The 25,481-nt window shown below is 37.4% G+C and overlaps 1 protein-coding gene across 5 annotated transcripts in view; it reads left to right on the top strand.

The window, feature by feature from the left end:
• ZC3H8 (zinc finger CCCH-type containing 8) overlaps positions 1-25,481 on the top strand; it is a 52,192-nt gene that overhangs the window by 6,628 nt on the left and 20,083 nt on the right. Inside the window, exons 3-10 of one of the 5 annotated variants that reach the window (XR_007513630.1) lie at positions 3,136-3,370; positions 4,276-4,409; positions 6,244-6,366; positions 6,758-6,871; positions 8,100-8,207; positions 8,381-8,526; positions 9,034-9,090; positions 12,500-17,546. Coding sequence is in view for 4 of the 5 variants with exons in the window: in XM_049856810.1 (XP_049712767.1) it covers positions 3,136-3,370; positions 4,276-4,409; positions 6,244-6,366; positions 6,758-6,871; positions 8,100-8,207; positions 9,034-9,069 (750 nt within the window). In the remaining variant the exon portion in view is untranslated. Of the gene's footprint in view, positions 1-3,135; positions 3,371-4,275; positions 4,410-6,243; positions 6,367-6,757; positions 6,872-8,099; positions 8,208-8,380; positions 8,722-9,033; positions 9,091-12,499; positions 17,547-25,481 lie in introns of those variants that run through there. The other 4 variants (XM_049856810.1, XM_049856807.1, XM_049856808.1 and 1 more) reach the window with 4 other exon arrangements.

Genomic DNA, 25,481 nt, shown 5'->3' with positions numbered 1-25,481 from the left:
CTAATTTGACATACGGAAAAACCAGACAGGAATCCTGTTTGTTTCATGTTAGTCAGCATTTGGGACCCAGTTTATGTCAGGGAAACTTGGTTGGAGTTTTTTTCTTTTTTTTTAATTTGTCATTCAAGAACCTTGTTGTCATTTAACATTCTTCTTATTTTTAGTGAATTTCTTTTATTTAGGTTTTTCCTGTTTCTGAGTTTTAAACTTTCAAAAAAGATGAAACATTTTAAGGGTTTTGATTTTGCTAACTTAACTACCTTAGTGATTTATAGTTTAAAGCCAGTGTCTGCTCCTCGTTTCCCTTTTTTTTTTTTTTAAATTGTGAGTTTCAGCACATCTACAGAAGAATGGGTGTGGATTGGCCATCAGACAGGCTTTAATATGGTGCTTTTGTACTTAGCTTTATATAAGGCGACAGGACAGGAATGAGCAAGTACATCTTCATCTCTTTGGGAGGCCTAGCATCTACCCAAGTCTACAGCTTTTGCCCTTTGGGTCATGTATGGCCGCCATGGATGAGAGCCAAGGGCTGTATGGGTTAGCCATCTTGACACTGAGAAACTGCAGCTTCGATTTCCCACACATTTTTTATTACTGTTTTCGTCAGGGCCCAGTCTTATATCCCAGCTTAAAGCTCCCCAGTCCACATATAGCCCCAACCCAGCAAAAAAGGCGGATACAGCATTCTGCAGTTATCTTAAGTCATTTCCAGGAGCACTGCTGTGAGAAGATGGGCACCCATGTTTTACCCCAAGCAGGCCTGCTCCCGCCTGGGCTGTACTCACAAGTGCATAGAACATAAATGTGTAGTATCTCAGCCCATTACAAAGAAGACTGCTAGGAAACACTTGGCAAGTCAAGAAAGAGCATTGCAAAACCTGCAGGCTTCCCATACCTTCTTTCTCAGCCATGCCACCTTGTTTCCTCCTAGAGATAACCACAGTCCTGACTCGCATAATAATCACTTCCTGGCCTCTCCTTACAGTTTTACTACATGTAGTTACCCTGAAGAATATAGTTGGTCTTGCTTGTGTTTGAGTTTTATAAAAATAGAGTAGTTTTATATATGCTCTTTTCTACATTATGTTTTTAAGATTCTTAAATATTGTGGTATATAGTTGTGTGTCTATTTTCATTGCTTCATGTTATTTCACTTCATTACCTGAATATACCAGATTCTTTAGTTAATGGACATTTGATCTGTTTCTCATTTTTGGTGACTATGACATATGCTGCTACATGCATGTTATGAATTGAATTATGTCCCCCAAAAATATGTGTTGTAAATTCTAACCTTTATGTCTGTGGTGCAGCAGTTAAGCACTCAGCTGCTAACCGAAAGGTCAGCGGTTCAAACCCACCAGCTGCTCTGCAGGAGAAGATGGGGCAGTCTGCTCCCCCAAAGATAACAGCCTTGGAAACCCTGTAGGGCAGTTCTACTCTGTCCTATAGGGTCTCTATGAGTCAGAATCAGCAGTAGTGGGTTTGGATTTTGGGTTTTTTCTACCTGTGGTTATAATCCCATTTGGGAATAAATTGTCTTTGTTATGTTAACAAGGCAGGATTAGTGTCGGGTGTTATCCTGAGTCAGTCTCTTGAGATCTAGAAGAGATTAAACAAGCAGAGAGAGTGAAGAGAGGTGCCAAGTCACAAAAAGATCGCCCAGGAGCAGAAATTCAGACGGGACAAGGGCCTTCCTCCAGAGCCAAGAGAGAAATCCTTCCCCTAGAGCCAGCACCCTGAATTAGGACTTCCAGCCTCCTAACCTGTGAGAAGATAAATTTCTGTTTGTTAAAGCCATCCACAGCACTAGGTGACTAAGTTCATCCACTTGTATCTTGTGGCACATGTACTCTGTGTTCATGTAGAAGTGGAGCTGCTGGGTGTCAGTCTCAGCATCTTTCCCTTAACCATAGCACCAAACCATTTTCCAAAGTGGTTATACCAGTTTTTATTCCCAGAGGCAGTGTATGAGAGACTGTATTTCTTCTGCTCCACACACTGGCCCACACTTGGTATCATTACCCTTCTTATTTTTTGCCATCTGGTGCGGGTACAGTGGTATTTTATTGTAGTTTTATTTGTATTTTCCTGAATACTAACAACAATGGAGCATCTTTTGATAGGTTTGGCCATTTGGATTTACGGTTTGTGCTTGTTCAAGTTGTCATTCCCTGCCCACCCCCCGCCGCCTTTCTGATTTTTCTTGATGTATAGTTTACACTGGATATAAAAGTTTTGTTTTTTTTTTTTCCTCATCGTTGTGGGTGGGTAATGTGTTGCAAATACCAGCTCAGTTTGTGGCTCTTGTTTTTTTACTGCGGCATTTTTCAATGAAAAGAGATTCATGACGTTAATATAAATTTATTAATGTTTTCCTTTATATTCAGTGCTTTATATGTTTTACTTAAATATCTTGAGATAATGAAGATATGTTCCTACATTATCTTCTAAAAGCTTTATTGTTTTTCCTTTCACATTCAAGTTTATATTTCACCTGGAATTTGATTTTTATGGGTACTATTTTTATGAAGTAGGGGGCTGTCTTAATTATCTTGTGCTGCTGTGACAGAAATACTAATGGCTTTAACAAACAGAAATCTATTCTTTCACAGTTTAGAAGGCTTGAAGTCCAAATTCAGGGTGCTGGCTCTAGGGGAAGGATTACTCTGTCAACTCTGGGGGAAGGTCCTTGTCTCTTCAACTTGTTCCCTGGTTTGTTGGAAATCTCCATGTGGTTTGCCATCAATCTCCCCCCATTTCTCCTTCTTTTTCTTGCTTGTTTAATTTCTTTTTATATCTCAAAAGAGACTGATTTAAGACACACCCTATACTAATCCTGCCTCATTAACATAGCAAAGACAACCCATTTGAAAATGGGATTATAACTACAGGTATAAAATAGAGGCTAGCATTTACAACATATATTCTTGGGGGACACAATCCAGTCCAGAACAGGGACTAATTTTGTTTTATTTTTGTTGTTGTTGTTATGCAAACCCATTTATTCTAGCACCCCTCCTCAGGAAAAAGGGCTGCTGCTCTCCGCCCCCCTCCAACATCTCAGCAGGGTCACCTTTGTTGAAAAAATTGTGCTAGTTTTTTAAAACTGGAAATTTAATTTTTACTTAGTTTAGGCACTCTGGAAGCTCTGTGATACCACAGAAGAGTTTGCATCTTAGGAAATCAAGAAGTAAGGACTACGACGCGTATAACGATGACGATGTCTGCAGTTGGGGATCAGAAGATAATTTTGCTGAAGAGCTTAAACGATACATACAAGCTAAAGAAATGGCAAGTACTGCTCAACCTTCACTGTTCCCTGTAGAATCCGTGACGAAAGAGAGGGCAAAAGGTACCCAGCAAAGTAAGTGTCAGAGACTATTTTACCATTTAAAATTTATCTAGAGAAGCACTCATAATTGTCCATATATGGACAGGAGTTTTTCCTACACTTCATCGCATGATAACATCATGATTTTCATGCAGGTTTACACCAGGTATGAATTTGCATGGCCTGAGACCTGGTTGCTTGATATATAGATGCTAACTCTTTGCAGGAGGAGCTAGGGGTGCAGGATGGTTATCAGAGCCCATGAGGACTTCCAAGAAGAGAATGCCAAATCCTGGCTTGTTTGTACTGTTGTCATTTAAAGTAGAACTGATCTAACTGATGTCAGGAATGATTGTATATCAGACTATAACTCAGAAATAACGTTCTTTGGAGACTGCTAAAATGAGAATTGGCCCTAGATATGAAAGCAAATGATGACTGTAAATTAGTTTTCCTGTTTTTTTTTCCCCCTCCCTCTCAAAGTGTTTCTGCTATTTAATGGGTCTGTAGATTAATCTATAAAATGTGTTTCAGTGAAAAATTTGAAGTGAATTACATACAAGGTCATTTTAAATGCTTGAAGCTTTTACTTTTTTAGTGCCGTGGCAGTTCCTGATTAGATCCATCACAGTCTGAATGCTTCAGAAAGTTCTGGTTTCTGGCTTGCAAGATTGAGTCCATTGATTATTTTGCTTTTTCGCCTGATAATACCTTACACATTTTCAAAAAAAATGAACTGGGGATCTAGATTGTATTATCAGAATTCTCGGTTTGGTCTCTTAATCCCAGAGCTTCCAGAAAAACAGATCAGCATTTTATCAGTTTTCATTCATTGGACTGTAGAGAACTTTTCGTGGAGTATTATAGAACGTATTTCTTAAGGGCAAACTGCTATTGTATTTTTAAGTCATTAAAAAAGTTAACTTTCTTGTTTTTAGCGGTTAAACAAAAAAATAAAAATTCTAAAGCAGGCCACAAGAATGGCAAACAGAAGAAAATGAAGCGAAAATGGGCTGGCACTGGAAACAAAGAATCAAGTGCTTCGTTGAGAAAAAATGGCTCCCAGGAAGAGGTACGAGAATGTAAATGTAGAAGGACGCCTACATACTCTCTGATTCTTATAACTCGATGACGAGAAGTGCTGTGTGATATTTAGAGGTGAGAGGGCATCCCAAGAAATTAGGGCTATCCGTCGGTGAAGATCTCATGCCCTCATGTGTCTCTCTGTGTTCTTTATTCTTAGCACTGCAGCTACTTTCCCTCACTCGTTAGCTTCCAGCACTCATTTTAGGCCTGAGTGTTCTCCCTGTACCCCTGAAGACATACACATGAACCGTTTGATTTTTGAGTGTGTACTGTTAATAACTACGAAAAAGCAAACAGAGAGTAGATAAGATAACCATGAGGTTGTTTCAGAGGCCACAGAGTTATGCAGGGTTCACTACTGTAGTCGATGCTGTATTGGTTCATGACTTCCTCTGGAGATTAAAAATGAATATTTCTGAGTATTGGCCTTAGCAAATTTCCTCACCAGCCAACCAAAAACCAAACAAAACCCATTGCCATCAAGTCAATTTCTACTCATAGTGACCCTGTAGGACAGAGTAGAACAGAGTTTCCAAGGAGTGCCTGGCAGATTCAAACTGCTGACCCTTTGGTTAGCAGCCGTAGCACTTAACCAGTACACCACCAGGGTTTCCTCCTCACCAGCAACCCTCCTAATTTTGCTTTATAGACATTCCTGTCCCTTGGTCTACAGATATAATCAGGGTAGAACAAGGAGTAACTCCCCTGGACTTTGCTTTTCTGAGGGTGTCCACACTGGATGGCAGCCTTTTCATTAAGCTCGATCACAGAGGATGAGCGTTAGGGCTTAGTAAAATATTAGAAATACCAAATATTACAGATTAAAACCGATTTATATAAAATCTAGCCCTGCCTTCATAATTACAAATGAGGAACCTGAAACACTAAGTTCAGGTAACTGCCCATAGCAACATAAGGTGAAGCCAGGGCTAGAACTTTGTTACCTGACCCCCGGTCAGTATTCCCTTTCATGATTATTCTGCCAAAGCTGACAGTCATTCCCCCTGAGAACAAATTCTGAAGACTAAACATACATGTTAGAATTTAATAACATAAATACAACCAAAGGTTTAAACTGACACATATCTTTAAGACACCACTACTAGTTTAGTAGAGTTTAATTTTGGTGGTGCTGAGTGGAAATTTGACACTGAGAAGCAGAGCATATAAATGACTCCACAGTCAGTTCTCATCTTTGCCCACATTGTTATTCCTAAAACTGTATTAAAAAATTCTGTATGCAAAAGCTGTAAACTATCTACTAGTTAGCATATTAAAAGTAGTTCATGTTTCTCAAGAGTTAAAATGTATTATAAACCCTCAATTATACTTTTGTTTTTATACCTTAATTGCCACCTGTGAGGGCATTCTAGTCATGTTTGTTAATGAGCTGGTCAGCTGCATACTCACCTCACACCCAGTGAGTAGCTATTGAAGTTAAAGATTTCACTGCTTTTGGTTTACCTTATGATTCCGGCTCTGCTGTGTGTTTCTAACAACTTCACTTTTTATGACAAGTAGTAGCACTCTCATTTTCTAATTTTTTCCATTCGTTTTTGCACAGTAATAAGGGTAGAGTACAATAAAATATTCAAATTGCACAAACACTAATGTCGAAAGATGAAAATGCAGTTTAAACTGAAAAAAAACATTTATTTTCAACTCATGTTCAAAAGTCCAGATCTTGGACACAAAGAACAAGTTAGAGGAATCACTTTTTAATGTTTTAAAAATGGTTTAAAATATAATTTTGCACAACAGAATAAAATATTTAATTTGTTAAACAAATTACATTCAGTTATTTGTTTTTGTTTTTGAAGGATGGTAAACCTAAGGAGAAGCAGCAGTGTGTGAAAATGAGCCAGGGATTCATCAACCAGCATACAGTGGAACGAAAAGGAAAACAAATTTGTAAATATTTTCTTGAGCGGAAATGTATTAAGGTATACAAAATATGAGGTATAGCGAAAGTGTGCTAAAATCAATTCCTGTTTCTGTTTGACACTGAAATCACACCTGTAGGTTTATAAAATTGTTTCCTTCTGAGAAAGGTTGAATTGGAAAATTTTAGTGAAATATTCCTTTATGTTTAGGAAAGTAATAAATTGGATAAGTTTTTTAACTGTTTTGTGTTAAAAATGTTTGGGACTTAACAAAATTTTAAGCAGATACATATGATGTGGTTATGTGATAACTCATTAAGAATCAGACCATACTGCTGAGACCTTTGTTCTTTCTGGAATCATTGGCTTATCTAAAGTTTAGTGGGAATTAAAATGTATTGATTTAACTATGAAAAACAATGACTTTTTCTTGTTCCTTCTTTTGGCCCAGGGAGACCAGTGTAAATTTGATCATGATGCAGAACTAGAGAAGAAAAAGGAAATGTGTAAATTTTATGTGCAGGGATATTGTAACAGAGGTGAAAACTGCCTGTATTTGCATAATATCCTTTATCTCAAGTTAAAGTAACTTTACTCTTCATAGGTTTTTATGTGAACATTTTATATATGCAAAATTTTGAATAAAACTAGTGTTTTAAATATGGCAAAACTAACTAAGCCTAACTCAGCATCAGAGTGATTAAGTTAAGTTATATACAGATTTTTCTGAGAAAGAAAAAAGGGATTTTTTGGAAAATCTCTCAAATGAAGATCCTTTTTGCTCAACCTGAGTAATGTAGCAAATTCATGAGACCTGTTGAAGTTCCAGAAAGACTTTGGCAGAATTTTTGCTGTGATGTTGCCTTATTGAATACATGTTCTTATAAACTACTTTATGAAAAGAGGTAGGGATTTCATAATTTGGGAGTACCCTGGTGATGTAGTGGTTAAGTGCTACAGCTGCTAACCAAAAGGTTGGCAGTTCAGATCCACCAGGCAGATCCACCAGGTGCTCCTTGGAAACTATGGGACAGTTCTACCTTGTCCTATAGGGTTGCCATGAGTTGGAATTGACTCGATGGCAATGGGTTTAGTTTTTTGGGTATGGTGGTGCAGTGGTTAAGAGATCAGCTGCTAACCAAAAGGTCAGCAGTTAGAATCCACCAGCCACTCCTTGGAAACCCTATGGGGCATTTCTACCCTGTCCTATAGGGTCTCTATGAGTCAGAATCGACTCGACGGTGATGGGGTTTAGTTTTATTTTCTTTATATTCTGTATTTTATAGAAGTTAGTGCTCCGTAATTTGAAGAATAACCTTTGATCCTATGTGCAAATGGCATAGAAATGTTGTAAAAACAACAATTCTAATCTGAGGATTTTTTTCCTAGAAAATAATATTGAAGTTGTATAAATTTATCCTAGTTTAAATAAGCCTAGTATTTGAAGGATCCAGATTTGTAAGACATTTAAATAAGAGGCTAACCTTGATTCCCCATCCCAAAAGAATGTTTTAAAAATAATCACATTTCCCAAGGTATTTAAAGTGCATGTCCTTATCTCACATCAATGAAGTATACCAGTAATCTATTATAAGAAGGAAAAAAGTGATACTTGATAACCTTTATTTATATATCCATCCTAAAATTAGATTTTTCATGTAACCCAATGAAAAACTTATTGTGTTATGTTTTAAATGGAGAATGCTAGTAGGAAAACTAAAGTCATTAAATTAATAGCATAAATTACTTGAGCTGGATTAAAATTGTTCTCTTCCTTAACATTTGAGTTACATGAATATCCATGCAAATTTTACCATACAGGAGCAAAATGTTATCAGGGAGAACATTGCAAGTTTTCCCATGCTCCACTGACTGCCGAAACACAAGAACTGCTAGCTAAAGTAAGTACACTTTTAACAATCTTTTTTTTTTCCTTAAGAATCTATTTGAACTAAGTGTGAGAATTTGAAAAGAGAAATGTTTCTTATAGGTTAGGACATGTATCAGGAATGATAATTTAAGAACTTACTTCAGTTTAGAAAATTATTTTTCATTTGTGTATTTTTCCTTGTAGCTGAAAGTAATTTGACTCATTGCTGGTATAACCTGGAATGTTTTTGAAATCCACAGTCTGGTTAGCAACCTTATTAGCTCAGCTGAACAAAAGAAAGCAAAGCAAATGGAAATAGTACTCCTGCTGTAAATCCTCCTACGAGGAAAGTAAGCATCATTGCTGATAAAACATTCTCAAGTTCCAGCAAAGATACTGAAGTAATTATTGCAAAGTATTTTCTTCAAATCGTCTTTCAATCTGTGAGAAAAGATGGGAAGATAATGGTTGTTTACTTTATATTCTTGTATGTTACCTGGAGCTAGTCTTTTCAAAATTAATTGAAATATAAGATTATTTTAAAACCAAACCTTAACTATTTCGTGGCAGATGAGTATATACAAATATTAGAAAGTCGAAGGTGCCTATTTCTAGATATCTTTAGGTTTAAAACCGTAAAGATTATTCTGGAATTAGAAGTTGTACCAAATATTTGGTTATTTATTAGTATGAAATGTATGTGGAAAAATGATATATATAAAATTCGTTCTTTAATTCCTGTTGTAGTTGTAAATATTAGATGATTATTAGGATGAATATTACTGAAATCATTAGAAGATTTTAGAAGTATTATGATGTACCTGGATTAGACATTATTTTTTTCTTTTTAATATTAGGTTTTAGATACTGAAAAGAAGTCATCATGTAAATAAAAAGAAAACAGACATAAAAAGGTAAAATTAGAATTTAGCTTGCTTATTTTTTTCTCTCAGATATCTCTAGAAGTTGGCTTTGGCGACCTCAGTGGATAAAACTAGTTTCTTTATGTTATTGTTCAGTACTGCTTTGGCTATTCTTGGTCCTCTTACTCCCATATAGAATTTTTTTTTTTAAACAGCTTTATTTAGATAAAATTTATATATCATTCTTTTTAGGTGGTTTCAGTGCTTTTTAGTAAACTTAAAAAGTTGTACAATTATCACCACGATTCAGTTTTAGAACATTTCCATCACCACTCTTAACCATCTGCAGTCACTCCCCAATCTCACCCCCAGCCCTCGGCAGCCACTTGGCCTATTTTCTGTCTCTATAGCATGTCATATAAATTTCATTATGTGGCCTTTTCTTCAGGCTTCTTTCATGTAGTATAATGTTTGAGTTTCGTCCATGTTGTAGCATGTATCAGTAATATTTTTTAATTTGCAGGTTGTATTCCGTTATATGGTTAAGCCACACTTTGTTTTTGCATTCTACTGTTGGGTATTTGGATTATCGTCCATTTTTAGCTATTATAAATATTTATGGTATAAACATTTTTGTAAGTTTTTGTGCAGATACGTGTTTTTATTTCTCTTGAGTAGATTACAAGGGTTGGAATTGCTGGGTCATATGGGGTATGGTAAATTTATATTTAACTTTTTAAGAACTGCCAAAAGCGGCTGCATCATTTCACATTCCGGGCACAATATAGGGAGGTTTCAGTTTCTCTACATCCCTGTCAACACTTGTTATTGTCAGTCATTTTGATTATAGCTGTCCTAGTAGAGGTGAAGTGGGACCTCATTGTAGCTGTAGTCTGCATTTCCCTGATGATTAGTGACGTTGAACATCTTTTCATGTGGTTATTGGCCACTTGTATATCTTTTTTGGTGAACTGTCTCTTCAGATCTTTCACCCATTTTTTAATTGGGCTATTGTCTTATTATTAAGTTGCAAGAGTTCCATGTAATATGTTATATAAAAGTCCTTTATCAAATGTGTGGTTTGCAAATATTTTGTCCCACTCTATGGCTTATGTGTATCTTATTGCCTGTGCAAAGGCATTCGACTGTGTGGATCATAACAAATTATGGATAATGTTACAAAGAATGGAAATTCCAAAACACTTAATTGTGCTCGTATAGAACCTGTACATAGACCAAGAGGCAGTTGTTGGAACAGAACAAGGGGATACTGAGTGGTTTAAAATCAGAAAAGGTATGCGTCTGGATTGTATCCTTTCATCATACTTACTCAATTTGTATGCTGAGCAGATCATCCAAGAATCTGGACTTTATGAAGAACACAGCATCAGAATTGGAGAAGGGTTCATTGCCAACCTGCAACATGCAGATGACACAACCTTGCTTACTGAAATTGGTTTTGAAGCCCTTATTGATGAAGGTCAAAGACCACAGCCTTCAGTATGGATTATACCTCAACATAAAACAAAAATCCTCACAACTGGACCAATAAGGAACATTATGGTAGATGAAGAAAAAGTTGATGTTGTCAAGGATTTTGTTTTACTTGCATCCATAATCAACGCTTGTGGAAGCAGCAGTCAAAAAATCAAATAATGCATTGCATCGGGCAAATCTGCTGCAAAGGATCTCTTTAAAGTGTTAAAAAAGCAAAGATGTCACTTTAAGGACTAAAGTGTGCCTGTGATGTTTTCAGTTGCCTCATATGCATACAAAAGCTGGACTTGAATAAGGCGGACACCTTAGAGTTGTGGTATTGGTGGAGGATATTGAATACATCATGGATTGCCAGAAGAAAAAACAAATCTGTCTTGGAGGAAGCACAGCCAGAATGCTCATTAGAAGCAAGGATGGCAGGACTTCATCTCACATACTGTGGACATGTTATTAGGAGGGACTGGTCCACAACATGCTTGATAAAGTAGAGAGTCCGTGAAAAAGTGGAAGACCTTCAAGGAGATGTGTTGACACAGTGGCTGGAACAATGGGCTCAAGCATAACAACAATTACGAGGGTGGCACAGGACTGGGCAGTGTTTTGCTCTATGTAGGGTCGCTGTGAATTGAAACCAACTCAGTGGCACCTAACAACACCAGCAGTGCAGCATAAACAACCCTGGTGGTTCAGTGGTTAAGTACTCAGCTGCAAACTGAAAGGTTGGCGGTTAAAACCCACCAGTTGCTCCACAGGAGAAAAGTCCTGGCAGTCTTCTCCAGTAAAGATTACAGTGTAGGAAACCCTATGGGGTAGTTCTGTCCTGTAGGGTTGCAATGAGTTGAAATTGACTTCAGCAGCACACAACAACAACAGTGCATCATGATAGCTTTTCATTTTGATGCAGTACAATTTATCTTTTTTTTTTTCCATTTATAGATCATAACCTTTGGTGTTGTATCTAAGAATTCTTTGCCTAACCCAAGGTCACGAAGATTTGTTTTTATGCTTCCTTTTAAAAGTTTGACAGTTTTAGCTCTTACATTTAGGTCTGTGATTCATTTTGATTCAATTCTTGGGAATGGTATGAGTGAAGGGTTTAAATTCATTTTCTGGCATGCAGATATTCAGTTGTCCCAGCACTGGTTGCCTTGGCAGTCACTGTATCTTTAGTTTTTCTGAATAAGTTTGCTTTAGATTTTGATAAGTGAGTTAAGCCCATGTACACTTACTAAAACAATTGCTATTTTTTGTTTTACTTCTGTCATTTTATATTATAGTTGCTTTATGTTACATTTGCCTTTTTTTCTGTTGTTTTCCTTGCTCGTTATTTCACTTTCTTCCCCTCATCCTCATCCACCTTTGTACAGTACCCTTAAAAAGTTTTCAATCAAATCTTTCTTGGGTATCTTGTAATATAGGTTTCTTTTTTTTTTTTTTTCCCCTGATGTTTCTTTTCTAGAGTCAGTCAAATGGAATACTTGCTTTTTATCTATCTATCTATCTATCTATCTATCTATCTATCTATCTATCTATCTATCTATCTATCTATCTATCTATCTATCTATCTATCTATCTATCTATCTATCTATCTAATCTATCTATCTATCTAATCTGTCTGTCTATCTATCTATCTAATCTATCTGTCTATCTATCTGTCTGTCTATCTATCTGTCTATCTGTCTGTCTGTCTATCTGTCTATCTATCATCTATCTATCTATCTATCTATCTAATCTATCTATCTATCTATCTATCTAATTTATGGTTCAGTTCTGGTCTTAGTATTTGAATTTGGAGAAAAGGTATTTTTTTGGTATCCCTAAACAAGGATATTTAATTCCGTTTGGATTTTTGTTATTCTGCTACATGTTTGTGGGTTTTTTGGCGGGGCGAGTTTGGGGGAGAACAGCACTAGCTTGTTAATTTTCACCAGCTGGTATATTTTTGTTCTGTTTTCTTTTGTAGCTTTGTACAGATGAAGAGTGCTTACGTGTATGCCTGTTCAAGATTGTTCAACACTGGCGATTTGAACTGGTTTACAGGATTGCTCATTTAAAGCGCCCTCTTCTGTCATTGTGACGAAGTGCAGCTTTAATGAATGACTCAGAGGGATGAGATGCAGTGGACAAGTGAGGGGGTTTGTCTTTACTGAGATATTCCAGCCACTGGAACAGAAAAGCATATATGGCACAGGTGCTGACTAGTAGGTAAATGTTGTGGTAGTAAATTACAGAAGTCTCTGATTGAGTTGGTTTTTTCAGTAAAACAGGAAGCAGGGTTAGGATGAATGAGGATAGGTGAAGGTTAGAATGTTTGAGGAGAGAGAACTGTTAGGTAGTTATCTAGAAAGACATCGATATGATATACCAAAAACTACTGCCATCCAGTTGATTCCAACTCATAGTGACCCTATAGGACAGAGTAGAACGGCCCCACAGGGTTTCCAAGGCTGTAAATCTTTATAGAAGTAGACTGCCACGTCTTTCTCCTGCAAAGCAGAGTGGTTTCAAATTGCCTTTTGGTTAACAGCCAAGAGCTTCAACCACTGCACCACCAGGGTTCCTTGATATAATATATGGACTATAAAAATACAGTTAGATCTTTTCGTGTCACTACATACTTTTGCAACATTTTTAATGGTTGCTCACAGTTCTGTTTTATGACTTAAAGTAAATTCTGGTTCTAGGATTTTTTTTTAACCAATTTCCTGTTGTTGGATATTTGAGTTGTTCCCAGTTTCTTGCTATTATAAATAAAGTGAAATAATGTTCCTTTCTATACTATTTCTAAACTTGGAGTTCTTAGATTTTCTGTTGTTAAAATAGAAGGTTGTTTATCTTTCTCATTGGGTCTTAAACTGTAGTCAGATTATGCCCTTGTGTAATATAAAATTTTTAGTAGTGTAACAGTGTCTTTAACATAATATGCAAATATGTAATTTTCCAAATGCAAATAATAATGAGATTTTTAAATATGTACTTTTACCTAGTGATACCAATTATTATTAGAAAAATACCATGAATCTGAGACCATCCTCATTGTACTTTTTTATTGCTAGAAAAACTAATAGCATCATCAACTTGTAATACATAGAGTATGCCAAAGATAGAGTCACTTCTTATCAAAGTCTTATTTGAATATAGAAGTCACAGCTATTTTGGGTGTAACCTAATCCTGTTAGGCAAGAAAGGGAATTGCATATACTCCAAACAAGGGTTAACCAGACAAGACCTAGGAAGGAGGAAACCAGAATAGATTGGGACCTTAGCAGTAAACAATTGAGAGCTGAGAGTAAATATCTCTCAGAGCCCAGTTGCTGTCTCCTAGGTTGATTGCTCTACTCCCTGGCTGTGGTTAAATGTACTAGAGGAAGTCACAGAGAAGGTCCATTACAAAAACCTTCAATAATTTAAAGAAATTGCTCAAGGGAGTGGTTATATGACCCATAGAATAAGGATCATGCACAACTTAAAGGAATTCAGGATCCGGTCGTAGCTTACACTTACAGAAGGTAAATTTTATGGCAAGCCTGAATATAAGCTAACCTTGGCAAACATGTACAATAAGCTAACATTAATGTACACTTGCTGTGTACCAGTTACTCTGGTATTTTATACCATTTGGCTTCCTTATTTAAGCCTCATGTCAGCCCTCTGAAGTGGATAATATGATCCATTATGTGTAGAAGGGGAATAAATAGGGACATTTAACTTGTATATTTTTTTGTTTTCATGAATGAACCTTGTAAAAACTTGTGTTTAATTTTATATGAAAATTTAATATTTCAATTCCTTATAATATTTATAATATATAAAGTTTATAAGAAAAAGTAATTCTTACATTTCAAGAGGCAGTACCCATTTCGCCTGTAAACTTAGAAGACCAAGCAGAGGTTTGAGGGACTTAGAAGTCCCTCAAAAAAAGCTCTTATTTACAATTGATTGTTTTGAAGAAGCAAGCATATCTGTGTCAGCGAAATCTCTTAACTTGGTCTGTTAAATCAAGTTGAGGGAGAGACATTCTGTGTGCCCTGTACACCCAAAACAGCCATTAGGCTGTGTGTCTCTCATACCAGGGTTATTGCAGCACCTTCCAACTGATCTCCTGCCTCCATTCTGTACCTTTTCTACAGTTCATCCTGTTTTCCTCAATTAGAGCCATGGCTCCACTGTGTAGTACCCTGAGTCAAGATCCATTTGTCTGCCTGGTTTTTAAGGTTCTGCGTAGTCTGGCCCTCTCAGTCATACCAAGCTTTATTTCCACGACTGACCTTTGCTTGATACAGCTCCCACCAAGTACATACACAATACAATCATAATCAGTTTAAAAATAAGGACCAGGGAAAATACAGGTAAGAAAGTTGTAATGGTAAAAACCTGTCCATGGATTTGTATGTCATAAGGCCAGCATGGCTATCATAGCTGTACTGAATTTATCCATGATCTTTTTTGAAGCCAAGAAGAAAAGGGTAAAGTACCAGCGTCAGAAAGGAGGAATGAGATAATTCATAATAATTATGATAATTATAAAATAATTGTAATTATTTGATGATTATAAAATAATAATTATAAAAATAACCTAATAATTCATAAAAACAATTCTTACATGGATCTTTATTATGGAAATCACTGAATAGACAAAGTTCTCATTTCTAAAATTCTGTGTGATAGGTTTCATACAGCTCTTTTTTGTGATCGGTTACTAAAAGCCACATGACAGTAAAACTCAGTTTGGTCATTTGCTAAAATAATATAGGTCAAGTATGTAGTCTTGGTGTTTCGACTTGATCCAGTTACAGAACTTAAGGAATTCAGGCCCAGAAACGTTCAATGACTTGCCCCCCTGTGCTAACAGTTTTCCTAACTTCTAACACATTCATCTTATTTCACCCTGGCTAGTTTCTGATAAACATAACAGTTGGGAGGTTACATTCAAGGGTTCCTTCTTAGCTGTTGGTTGTAGAGATCAAAATACTAGGTCATTTGGTGATCTGGCTTGAAGAGTAAGAATGTATGCATTCCAGAGTTAATAGTCTTTCAGAGACAAAGAAATGTCATGGATTGAATTGTATGCCCCCAAAATATGTCAACTTGGCTAGGCCATGATTCCTAATATGGTGTGATTGTCCACCATTTTGTCATCTGATGTGATTTTCCTATGTGTTATAAATTCTACCTCTATGATGTTAATAAGGCAGGATTAGAGGCAGTTACGTTAATGAGGCATGGCTCAATCTACAAGATTAGGTTGTGTCTTAAGTCAGTCTCTTGAGATATAAAAGAGAGAAGCAAGCAAAGAGACGGGGACCTCCTACCACCAAGAATGCAGAACCTGGAGATGAGTGCTTCCTTTGGACCTGAAGTCCCTGTGCTGAGAAGCTCTTAGGACAGGGGAAGATTGATGACAAGGACCTTCTCCCAGAGCTGACAGAGAAAGCCTTCCCCTTGGAGCTGGTACTGTGACTTTGGACTTATGGCCTCCTAAAGTGCGAGAGAAAAAAATTGTGTTTGTTAAAGCCATCCACTTGTGTATTTCTGTTAAATAGCAACACCGATAACTAAGACAGAACTTGGTACTGGGAGTGGGGTGCTGCTCTAACGGATACCTAAAATGTGGAAGCTGTTTTGAAACTGAATTGATGGAGGCTGGAAGAGTTTTAACGTGCCTAATAAAAGTCTAGATTACCTTGAAGAGACTTGATTGGAATTATGGACATCAAAGATAATTCTGGTGAGGGCTCAGAAGGAAATGAGAGCTGTTACACTGGAGACGGTGCAGATGGCGAGAAGCAGCAGCAGAACCAGGAGACCAGTGCGAGACAGTGCTGGAGCTGACCCACAGAGAAAGCTGAGTGCCTTTGTGCAGGAGGCTTCCTGCTAGGGTGGGGTGCCTCCAGGAATTTATTGGTGGAGCTAGGCTTGCTGACCCAAGGAGCAAGAGAGATGAGTGCCTTCCAGCTGAAGTTTAGTGGCAGAGTAGGCCTGCCTCCAGGCACTTATTGGTGAAGCTAAAAAGCTTTGGATCACTCTCTCCAGCAGGGCAGATGTATGCGGTGAGGCCCAAGGGGCCAAGGAACACAAGAAGCAGAGCTGCCTCTGTCTCATAGGGTAGGGCCACAACCTCTGGGGTCTCAAAAGGTGGAGTCACTACTCAGATGGACTAGGAGAATGGGGACTTTATACCACCAAGAAAGCAGCACTGGGAGCAAAGGATGTTCTTTGGAGCCGAGGTGCCTGTGAAAAGAAGCTCCTAGACAAGGGAAAGATTGATGCCAATGACCTTCCCCCAGGGCTGACAGAGAAAGTCTTCCCCTGGAGCTGGTGCCCTGAATTTGGACTTCTAGCCTCCTAGACTGTGAGAATAAATTTCTCTTTGTTAAAGACATCTACTTGTATTTCTGTTACAGCAGCACTAGGTAACTAAGACAGAATATAATGTACTTACCCAACCTCTGGGTCACTTTCTCAGTCTTTCGGTAGTACTGTTATGTATGTTTGTCTTTTTTAAAAATCTCAGTTCACATTTTGATGTTGATTCATTTTAGAACCTTTTAACTATTTCCATACCTGTCTTCAGAAAACTGCCCTTATTTTCTACTTAAAAAAAACCCAAAGACCAAACCCACTGCCGTCAAGTCAATTCTTGACTCATAGCGACCCTATAGGACAGAGTAGAACTGCCACATAGGGTTTCCGAGGAGGGCCAGGTACATTCGAACTGCCAACCCTTTGGCTAGTAGCCATAACACTTAACCACTACACCACCAGGGTTTTGCTTTAGGTCTATTTTAATTTTAATGATAGCTGACATTTATGGAACACCGACTCTGTGCCAGGCTCTGTTTAGTAGTTTTCTGAGTTACTTAATTCTCACAACAGCACTGTGAGGGTACTTTTATCATCTGTATTTTATGGAGAACAGAAACAGATGCACAAAGTGACATGTTAACACTGCCCAGGGTCATGTAAGGGAATAAATTGAGACCCAAAGGAATACACCAATTTATAAAAAAGGATTAATTAAATTTATTATTGAGCCAAAAAAACAAACCCCCTACCTGCCCCCCCCCCCCCCCCCCCCGCCAAAAAAAAAACTGCATGCAGATAGCCCACAAGAGGCTTCAGTGCTGTTCTGGATTTTCAGCTCTGTGTACATGGAAATAAAGCCACAGTTGTTACATATCCTACTTCTAGTAAACCTTTAGCAGGCACTCAACTTGCTTTAGTAGTTATGTTGAACTTTTTATCAAGCTTACTCTGACATTTTGTTCTCGTAATTATTTGTACCTCCTACAGTTGCCCCTAACAGTGTATTATATATGATTAGTCATATTCTTCAACATGCCTCTATAAGGTTAGACACACAGTAAAAAGTGGTAGAGCCAGAAGTTGAATTCCTTTGCCTGCCTCATGGAACTTGGGGCTCTTTATTTTTCGTGCAGGTTGAAACACTTCAGGATCTTTTTTACTTGCTCTTCTTTTAACAAAATAATCCAGGTAGATTGTCTATAATCCTAGAGGTTTTTATCATATGTATCTGAGACCCAAGGTCTGTGTGTACAAGGTGATTGACTTACCTTAAGTTTAGGCTTTTGGGGGCATGTGATGGGTGGGTATAAAAGAACCATATGTCCTGGCTATCAGCAGACTTTCACTAATGGGTAGGACTTGGTGGAAAAAAATGTGTGAAATGCTAATAGTGAGCAGTTGAATGCAAAACACCCTTAAAGCATTGAGACTCTGACTAGTTTCAATGATCTTATACTTTTAGTAACATTAGAAATCAATCCAGAGACTGGAAAAATTGAAAGTATTAAGATAATATACAATTGGCACACTTTTCTGGAGAGCAGGCTCAGAGTACATATCAAAAGCCCTAAAAATATGCATTCATTTGACTTAGCAATTTTGCTTTTAGGAAAATTGTGTCTACATGAATAGTTATAAACCTTCAAGTCAATTCTGACTCATAGCAACCCTATAGGACAGAGTAGAACTGCTTCATAGGATTTCCAAGAAGCGACTAGTGGATTTGAACTGCCAGCCTTTTGGTCAACAGCCAATCTCTTAATCACTGCACCACCAGGGCTCCAGGATGTTTATATTGGCATCTGTTTGTAACAGCAACAACAAACGTTCTGGGCTATAAGCCCTAAATGTGAAATAGTGTGAGATTGGTATACAATTAATTTCTATCCATACAGGGAATACTTTGTGGCCATAACGAGTGATGTAATAGGAAAGTACTCAAGTGAGTTACATATATATTTACCACAATTAAAAAAAAAAAACTTCCCTGTCCCCCCCCATTTTTTCCCCCCAAATTTATAGCATTTTATAAAACAGCATGAGCCCATTAAATAATATACACAAACACACACATGCGTATACATATATGGAAAAATTTCTGAGCGATAAATGATAGATTTCCTAGTATTGAGATTATAGATTTTGTATAAAAAAAAAAAAAAAGTTTGTCTTTATTTTTAAGATTTTCTCTAGTGAACATATGTCACTCGTGGAAGTAACCCATGTAATTTTTTGTAATTACACTTCTGTATTTTATAAAAGTTAAAGACAATCAGATTTGGCCTACCACTCCTAACAATTTAATATAAGTTGAATTGTAACAGTTACTAATTTAAATCCTTCCTAATAGCTCATTCAGGAACAAATGGACTAAAGCTGGTTATGACTTCCGTGACACTGACGTCTTTATGCACTGAGCCAGGGCTTTGGAGAATATTGAGATATTTCACCATTTGAAAATCAAAGGAAATATAACAATATTCATGAGCCATAAAAACCATTACAAGGTAATGAGCCAATACTTATGACCCAAGGGCTTCAGACTTAAATGTTATTGATTTTAAAAGGTTCCATTCAGGCCAGTTGATAAGAACTTACATGAATAGAGTGCAGACTAGATGAGAATTTCTGGCTTCACCTGCTCTCAGAAAAAGATTCTATTAAATCAGTATCAGATGGCAAATCTGGCATTTTTTAAATAAAATCGAATGTGCTTTTTTTCCTTATATATATAAGGGAAAGGGTAAATAAGTTTATTTCCTTAACCATGCCCTAATATAATACTGGTTAGGTGCCGTTGAGCTGATTCCAACTCATCGCGACACTGTCCAGTCCTGTGCCATCCTCACAACCATTGCTATGTTGGAGCCCATTGTTACAGCCCCAGTGTCAGTCCATCTCATTGAGGGTCTACTTTTTCCCTAACACTCTTTTACCAAGCATGATGTCCTTCTCCAGGTACTGATCCCTCCTGATAACATGTACAAAGCATGTGAGACGGGATTTCGCCGTTCTTGCTTCTAATGAGCATTCTGTCTGTACTTCTTCCAGACAGATTTGTTTGTTCTTCTGGCAGTCCATGGTATATTCAGGGCCTGACTTAAGTCGTGGTGTTTTCAATCACCTCATATGCATATGTAAGCTGGACAATGAATAAGGAAGACCAAAGAAGAATTGATGCCTTTGAATTACGGTATTGGCAAAAAATATAATGGTAGAGTATTAAAAAATTAGTTTCAGGGATTGATTAATCTGCCTTCTCTAAAACTCACTTTTCAGAGGCCAAAGGTCAGTATTCAGAATCTTAACTGTGACTAGAGGGGCTGTGCTTTATTATTCTCCATCACTGGCTTTTGCAGGCAGGGCTCGCACTGCCAATCAGAAGCACAAACGACATTTGAAGTTTGATGAGATTAGAATATCCGGGTCAGCACTTGCTCTATGCTAGATCATCTATATCAAATCCCTATTAATTACAGGGATTATCATAGTAATAACAGTGTTTGTTACTATATGTAGATGAGGAAACCAAGTCTTTAAGGAGGCGTTACATGCCTTGGGCCTCTGTAGCACATATTCTTAGTTGTTCACCATCACATATGTTTATTCCCCTTCCTAACAGGATTTCAGTATTGGTTAACAGTTCCGCCTCCTCCATGGAGTCATCTGTGCTTTGCAGACAGTGGGCCCTGGTCCCAGTCCTAATGTTTCAATAGGGGTCTAAACCTGTGGTTCTCAACCTTGGCTTCACCTTGGAATCACCTGGGAAATTTAAAACAAATACTGATGCCTTGGGCCCACTTCCAGAGATTCTCTTTGTCTCTTCTGGCCTGGGGTATGCACATCAGATTATTGAGAGCCCCCAGTTGACTCTAAAGCACAGCCAATGTTGAAAACCACTGGTCTCAACAAATAATGAAGGTACCATTCTTGCCAGTAATTGGTTTAGGCTTGAAAGATGAAGACATGTCCCCAGGTCACATCTAGGAATGTTATCTTTTCAGAGAGGTGACGAAGAGGTTGGATGTTGCCATGTCTGAATATAACACAGAACTGCTGCAGCTGTCTTATGACCTCAAGGGGAACTAGCTAACCTGTTGAGGATGACAGAATAGAATGTTGAGAAGGATCAGGTCTTTGATAATAATGAAGCCACAGAATTAACCAACCTTAGGAGATGCCTGGTTTTCAGATTTCATGTCATGTGAAGTAACACATTTTATTTACAGTTTAAACCATTTTGATTTGGATTTTCTGTTAACCAGCAGCCAAAGGCAAGCTAACAAGCGTGGGCCAAGAGTCAAACCTACATTTGTATATCCAAAGCCGAGTACTCTTCACCAAAGACTGCTTTCACTGTGTTCTCCTACAAAGATCACACTTTATGAAGCAGGTTTAAGAAAAGAGGGAAAGCAAAAACTCACAGGGATATTTTCATAATATGGAGCAGAAAACTGGACAGGGATAGGTATGTTTAGAAGGGCTAAAGGGAAAGGGGAGAATGTGCCTATGTTGGGTAGGAAGGGATAAGATGGCCAACTCACCTAAAACTGTGACATGCTATTGATTCCTTTGAAAATCTTCAATACTCATTCACATCATTTGAAAATAAAGTGAGCTGAAACAGACTTTTTTTAGTTACTATATGTCATTAATTCTGAGGTACACATTTATTTTCACATTTAACATCTCTGAAATTGCAATGTATTTACAGTAGATAAAATATATCTTAATTGGCAGATTTTTTTTTCTTAGTGATACATAAAAATGGTGGATCTTACTAAGTCATTGATATATTTAGATTTGATTGGATGTAATTTTTAACTGAAGTAATACATGCATACAGTCCAAAGTTTACTTTGAAATAAAATTTGTGAAATTATGGTACAATGGGTTTTCTCTTATACAGCCTTTCTGGTCCTGGGTTTGTAATTCTCCCACAATGATTGGTTGGGCTGCAATCTTGCATGGGATTGGTTGGCTTACTTTCCTCATAAGCATCTTACAAGGGATTGGTCAGTTTACTGTCTGCGTAAGTGGCTTGCAGGGATTGGTTGGTTTACTGTCCACATAAGGAGCTTGGAAGAATTAATTGGCTTACTGTCTGCATAAGAGGCTTGCAAATCCACCCACTAGGATTGGTCTGATTGTAATCTGCCTAAGGAATTGGTTGGTTTATGAAAGCCATGCCTGAAATTGACAAGGAGTTCCTATATAAACTGCCAATCTGACAGGTTCTTGGGGCTCCCTGACAGAAGAGCGCCAGGAGAGGAGTACTACTTTGTACATGTTCCTTCTGTTGAGAACCTCTCAGAAGAGCTATAATACAGGTCAAGGGCTGTAATCCTGAAATAGTAACATGCTACTTTTGGTTTGAAGTGTTTAGTCCATTTACAGTTAATGTAATTACTGATAAAGTCGAGTATATGTCCATCATTTTGTTATTTTCTGAGTGTCTTATGTCTTTTTTTCTTCCTCTATTCCTCCATTAATGGCTTTTTTTGCATTAAATAGGTATTTTCCAATCTGTCATTTTAATTCCTTTGATGTTCCTTTTAGTACATGTTTTTGAGTTATTTTGTTGTGGTTGCCTTGGAGATCACAATTAGCATCTTAAAATGATCTAGTTCAGATTAATAGCAACTTAATTTCAATAGTAGACAAAAACCTCATTCCAATATAATTTTAATCCTTTCCTCTGTACAATTGTTATACAAATTAAATTTTTATACATTATAAGCCCATCAACACAGTTTTATAATTATTGTTTTATGCAGTTGTATTTCAAATCAGAAAAAAAATGCTATATATTACTTGGAAACTGGTAGTGGTTAAGTGCTATGGCTGCTAGTGAAAAGGTCGGCAGTTTGAATCCACCAGGCACTCCTTGGGAACTTTTTGGGGGCAGTTCTGTGTTCTTCAGGGTCACTATGAGTCAGAATTGACTCGATGGCAATGGGTTTCGTTTATATATTACCTATGTAGTTTTCTTTTCCAGTGTTCTTTATTTCTTTGTGTGGGACTCAAGTTAACTCTCTAGTGTCCTTTCGTTTTAGCCTGAAGGACTCCTTTTAATATTTCTTATAGAGTAGATGTGATAACAATGAATTTTCTCAGTTTTTCTGTATCTGGGACTATGTAAATTCTTCCTTTTTAAATGAAGGGTAGTTTTTCTGGACACATTCCTGGTTGCTGGTCTTTTTCATTCAGCTCTTTAATATGTCATCCCACTGCTTTCTGGCATCCATGATTTCTGATGAAAAGCCTGATGTTGCTCTTGTTGAGCATCCTTTGTGTTTCATGACTTACTTTTCTCTTGTTGCTTTAAAAAGCCTTTACTTTGTGGCCATCTAAGAAGGAACTATTGGTCTCTTCCCACCTGGAACAAAGGAGAATGAAGATATCCAAAGATTCAAGGAAGCAATTAGTCCAAAGGACGGATGGCCCACATGAACCACAGCCTCCTTTAACCTGAGACCAGAAGAACTACATGGTGCCCAGCTACCAATACTGACCACTCTGATTGAGATCATAATAGAAGGTCCATAGAATAGGTAAAAAATGTATAACAAAATTCAAAAAGAAAGACCAGACTCACTGGTATGAAAGAGACTGGAGAAACCCCTGAGGTTATTGCCCTGAGACAACCTTCTAACTTGAAACTATAGACACTCCTGGAGGCTACCTTTCAGCCAAATAATAGACGGGACTATAAAATAAACAATAACATCCGTGAAGAATGTGCTCCTTAGAACAGTCAACTGTACGAGACCAAAAAGGCAACATTTGCCTAAAACTAGAGATGAGAAGACAGTGCAAGACAAAGAAGCTGAACTAATAGAAATGGGCAACCCAGGTAGGAAATAGGGAGGGTGCTGACACATTGTAGGGATTGCAACCAAGGTCATGAAAAATTTGTATAAGAATCATTGATTGGGAAATTAATTTGCTATGTAAACATTCACCTAAAGCACAATACAGTGTTAAAAAAAATTCTTTGCCTTTCAAAAGTTTGACTATGATGTGTTTAGGTATGAACTTTGAGTTTATCCTACTTAGAGTTCTTTGAGCTTCTTGGATGTACATATTAATGCTTTTCGTCCAGTTTGGGAAGTTTTCAAACATTACTTCTTCAAACACCTTTTCTACCCTTTCTGTATCTCCTCTTCTTCTGGAACTCCCATTATGCATATTTTCTTATGCTTGATGGTGGCCCCACTGGTCTCATAGGCTCTGTTCACTTTTCTTTTTCTTTCTTTTTTTTTTTTTCTGTTGTTCCTCAAACAGGATAATCTCAATTGACTTATATTCGAGTTAGCTGATTCTGTCTTCTGGTATTGAGTCTCTCTAGTGACATTTTCATTTCAGTTATTATACTTTTCAACTCCATTCTTATATGGTTCTCTTAAACAATTTATTTCTCTTTATTAATAGTCTCTATTTGGTGAGACAACATTCTCATATTTTCCTTTGTTGATTATTTAGACATGTTTTCCTTTATTTCTTTGAACATATTTTTAGTACCTAATTTAAAGTCTTTGGCTATTAAGTCCAACAGCTGGGCTTTCTTAGGGACAGCTTCATTAAATACTTCTTTTTTCTGCATATGTACCACACTTTTCTGTTTCTTTGCATGTCTGTAATTTTTTTTCATTGAGAACTGGACATTTTGAGCAATATGATATATCAACCCTGGAAGTCAGATCAAATCCCCCAGGATTTGTTACTGTTGCTGTTTGTTGTCATTATTGTTGTTGTTTAGCAATTTTTTTTCTGGCCTAATTTGGTAAAGTCTGCATTCTTTGTTATGTACGGCTATTGAAGTCTATGCTTAGTTATCTTAAACCAAACCTGTTGCTGTCGAGGCAATTCTGACTCATAGTGACCCTGTAGGACAGAGTAGAACTGCCCCATAGAGTATCCAAGGAGCACCTGGTGGGTTCAAACTGCCGACCTTTACGTTAGCAGCCGTAGCTCTTAACCACTATGCCACCATGGTTAGTTATCTTAGTGGTCAGCTAATGATTGAACAAAGGAGTCCTGGTGGCATAATGGTTAAAGTGATAGATTGCTAACCGAAAAGTCTGCATTTGAACCCACCAGCCACTCCATGAAAAAAAGGTGAGGCAGTCTGCTTCTGTAAGCATTATACCCTTGGAAACCCTATAGGGTAGTTGTACTCTATCCTATAGGGTTTGGTATGAGTCAGAATCAACTTGATGGCAATGGGTAATGATCGAACAGATATTTCCTTAAACTCTTTGAACATATGAGTCTCCCAGATTTTTCTCAGGGACTCTATATGTGTGTTAGAACCCACCTTCAATATCCTGACAGGCAGTTTACATCTCTACCTTATACTTCCCTTCCTGCTTGACAGGAGTCTCAACATAGCCAGAGGTGAGAGCCTAGGGCCTTCTCAGATCTTTCCTAGGCATGCACACTGCCCTGGGCATGCACACAACCCTGAGCATGTGTATAGTCTTCCAGATTTCCTGTTATGTGTTGGAGCTTTTCAAAGCCCCAAATGGACATCTCGCTGCCCAGTTTTTCCTTTTTTTTTTTTTTTAATTTCTCATACAAAATTTATTCATATATTGTTTTGAGACATTAGTTGCAATCCCCACAAGGTGACAGCA

The sequence above is a fragment of the Elephas maximus genome, chromosome 17 (genome assembly GCF_024166365.1).
Source record: "Elephas maximus indicus isolate mEleMax1 chromosome 17, mEleMax1 primary haplotype, whole genome shotgun sequence".
In the NCBI taxonomy this organism is placed as follows: domain Eukaryota; kingdom Metazoa; phylum Chordata; class Mammalia; order Proboscidea; family Elephantidae; genus Elephas; species Elephas maximus.
This window is presented reverse-complemented; position numbering and strand designations above follow the sequence as displayed.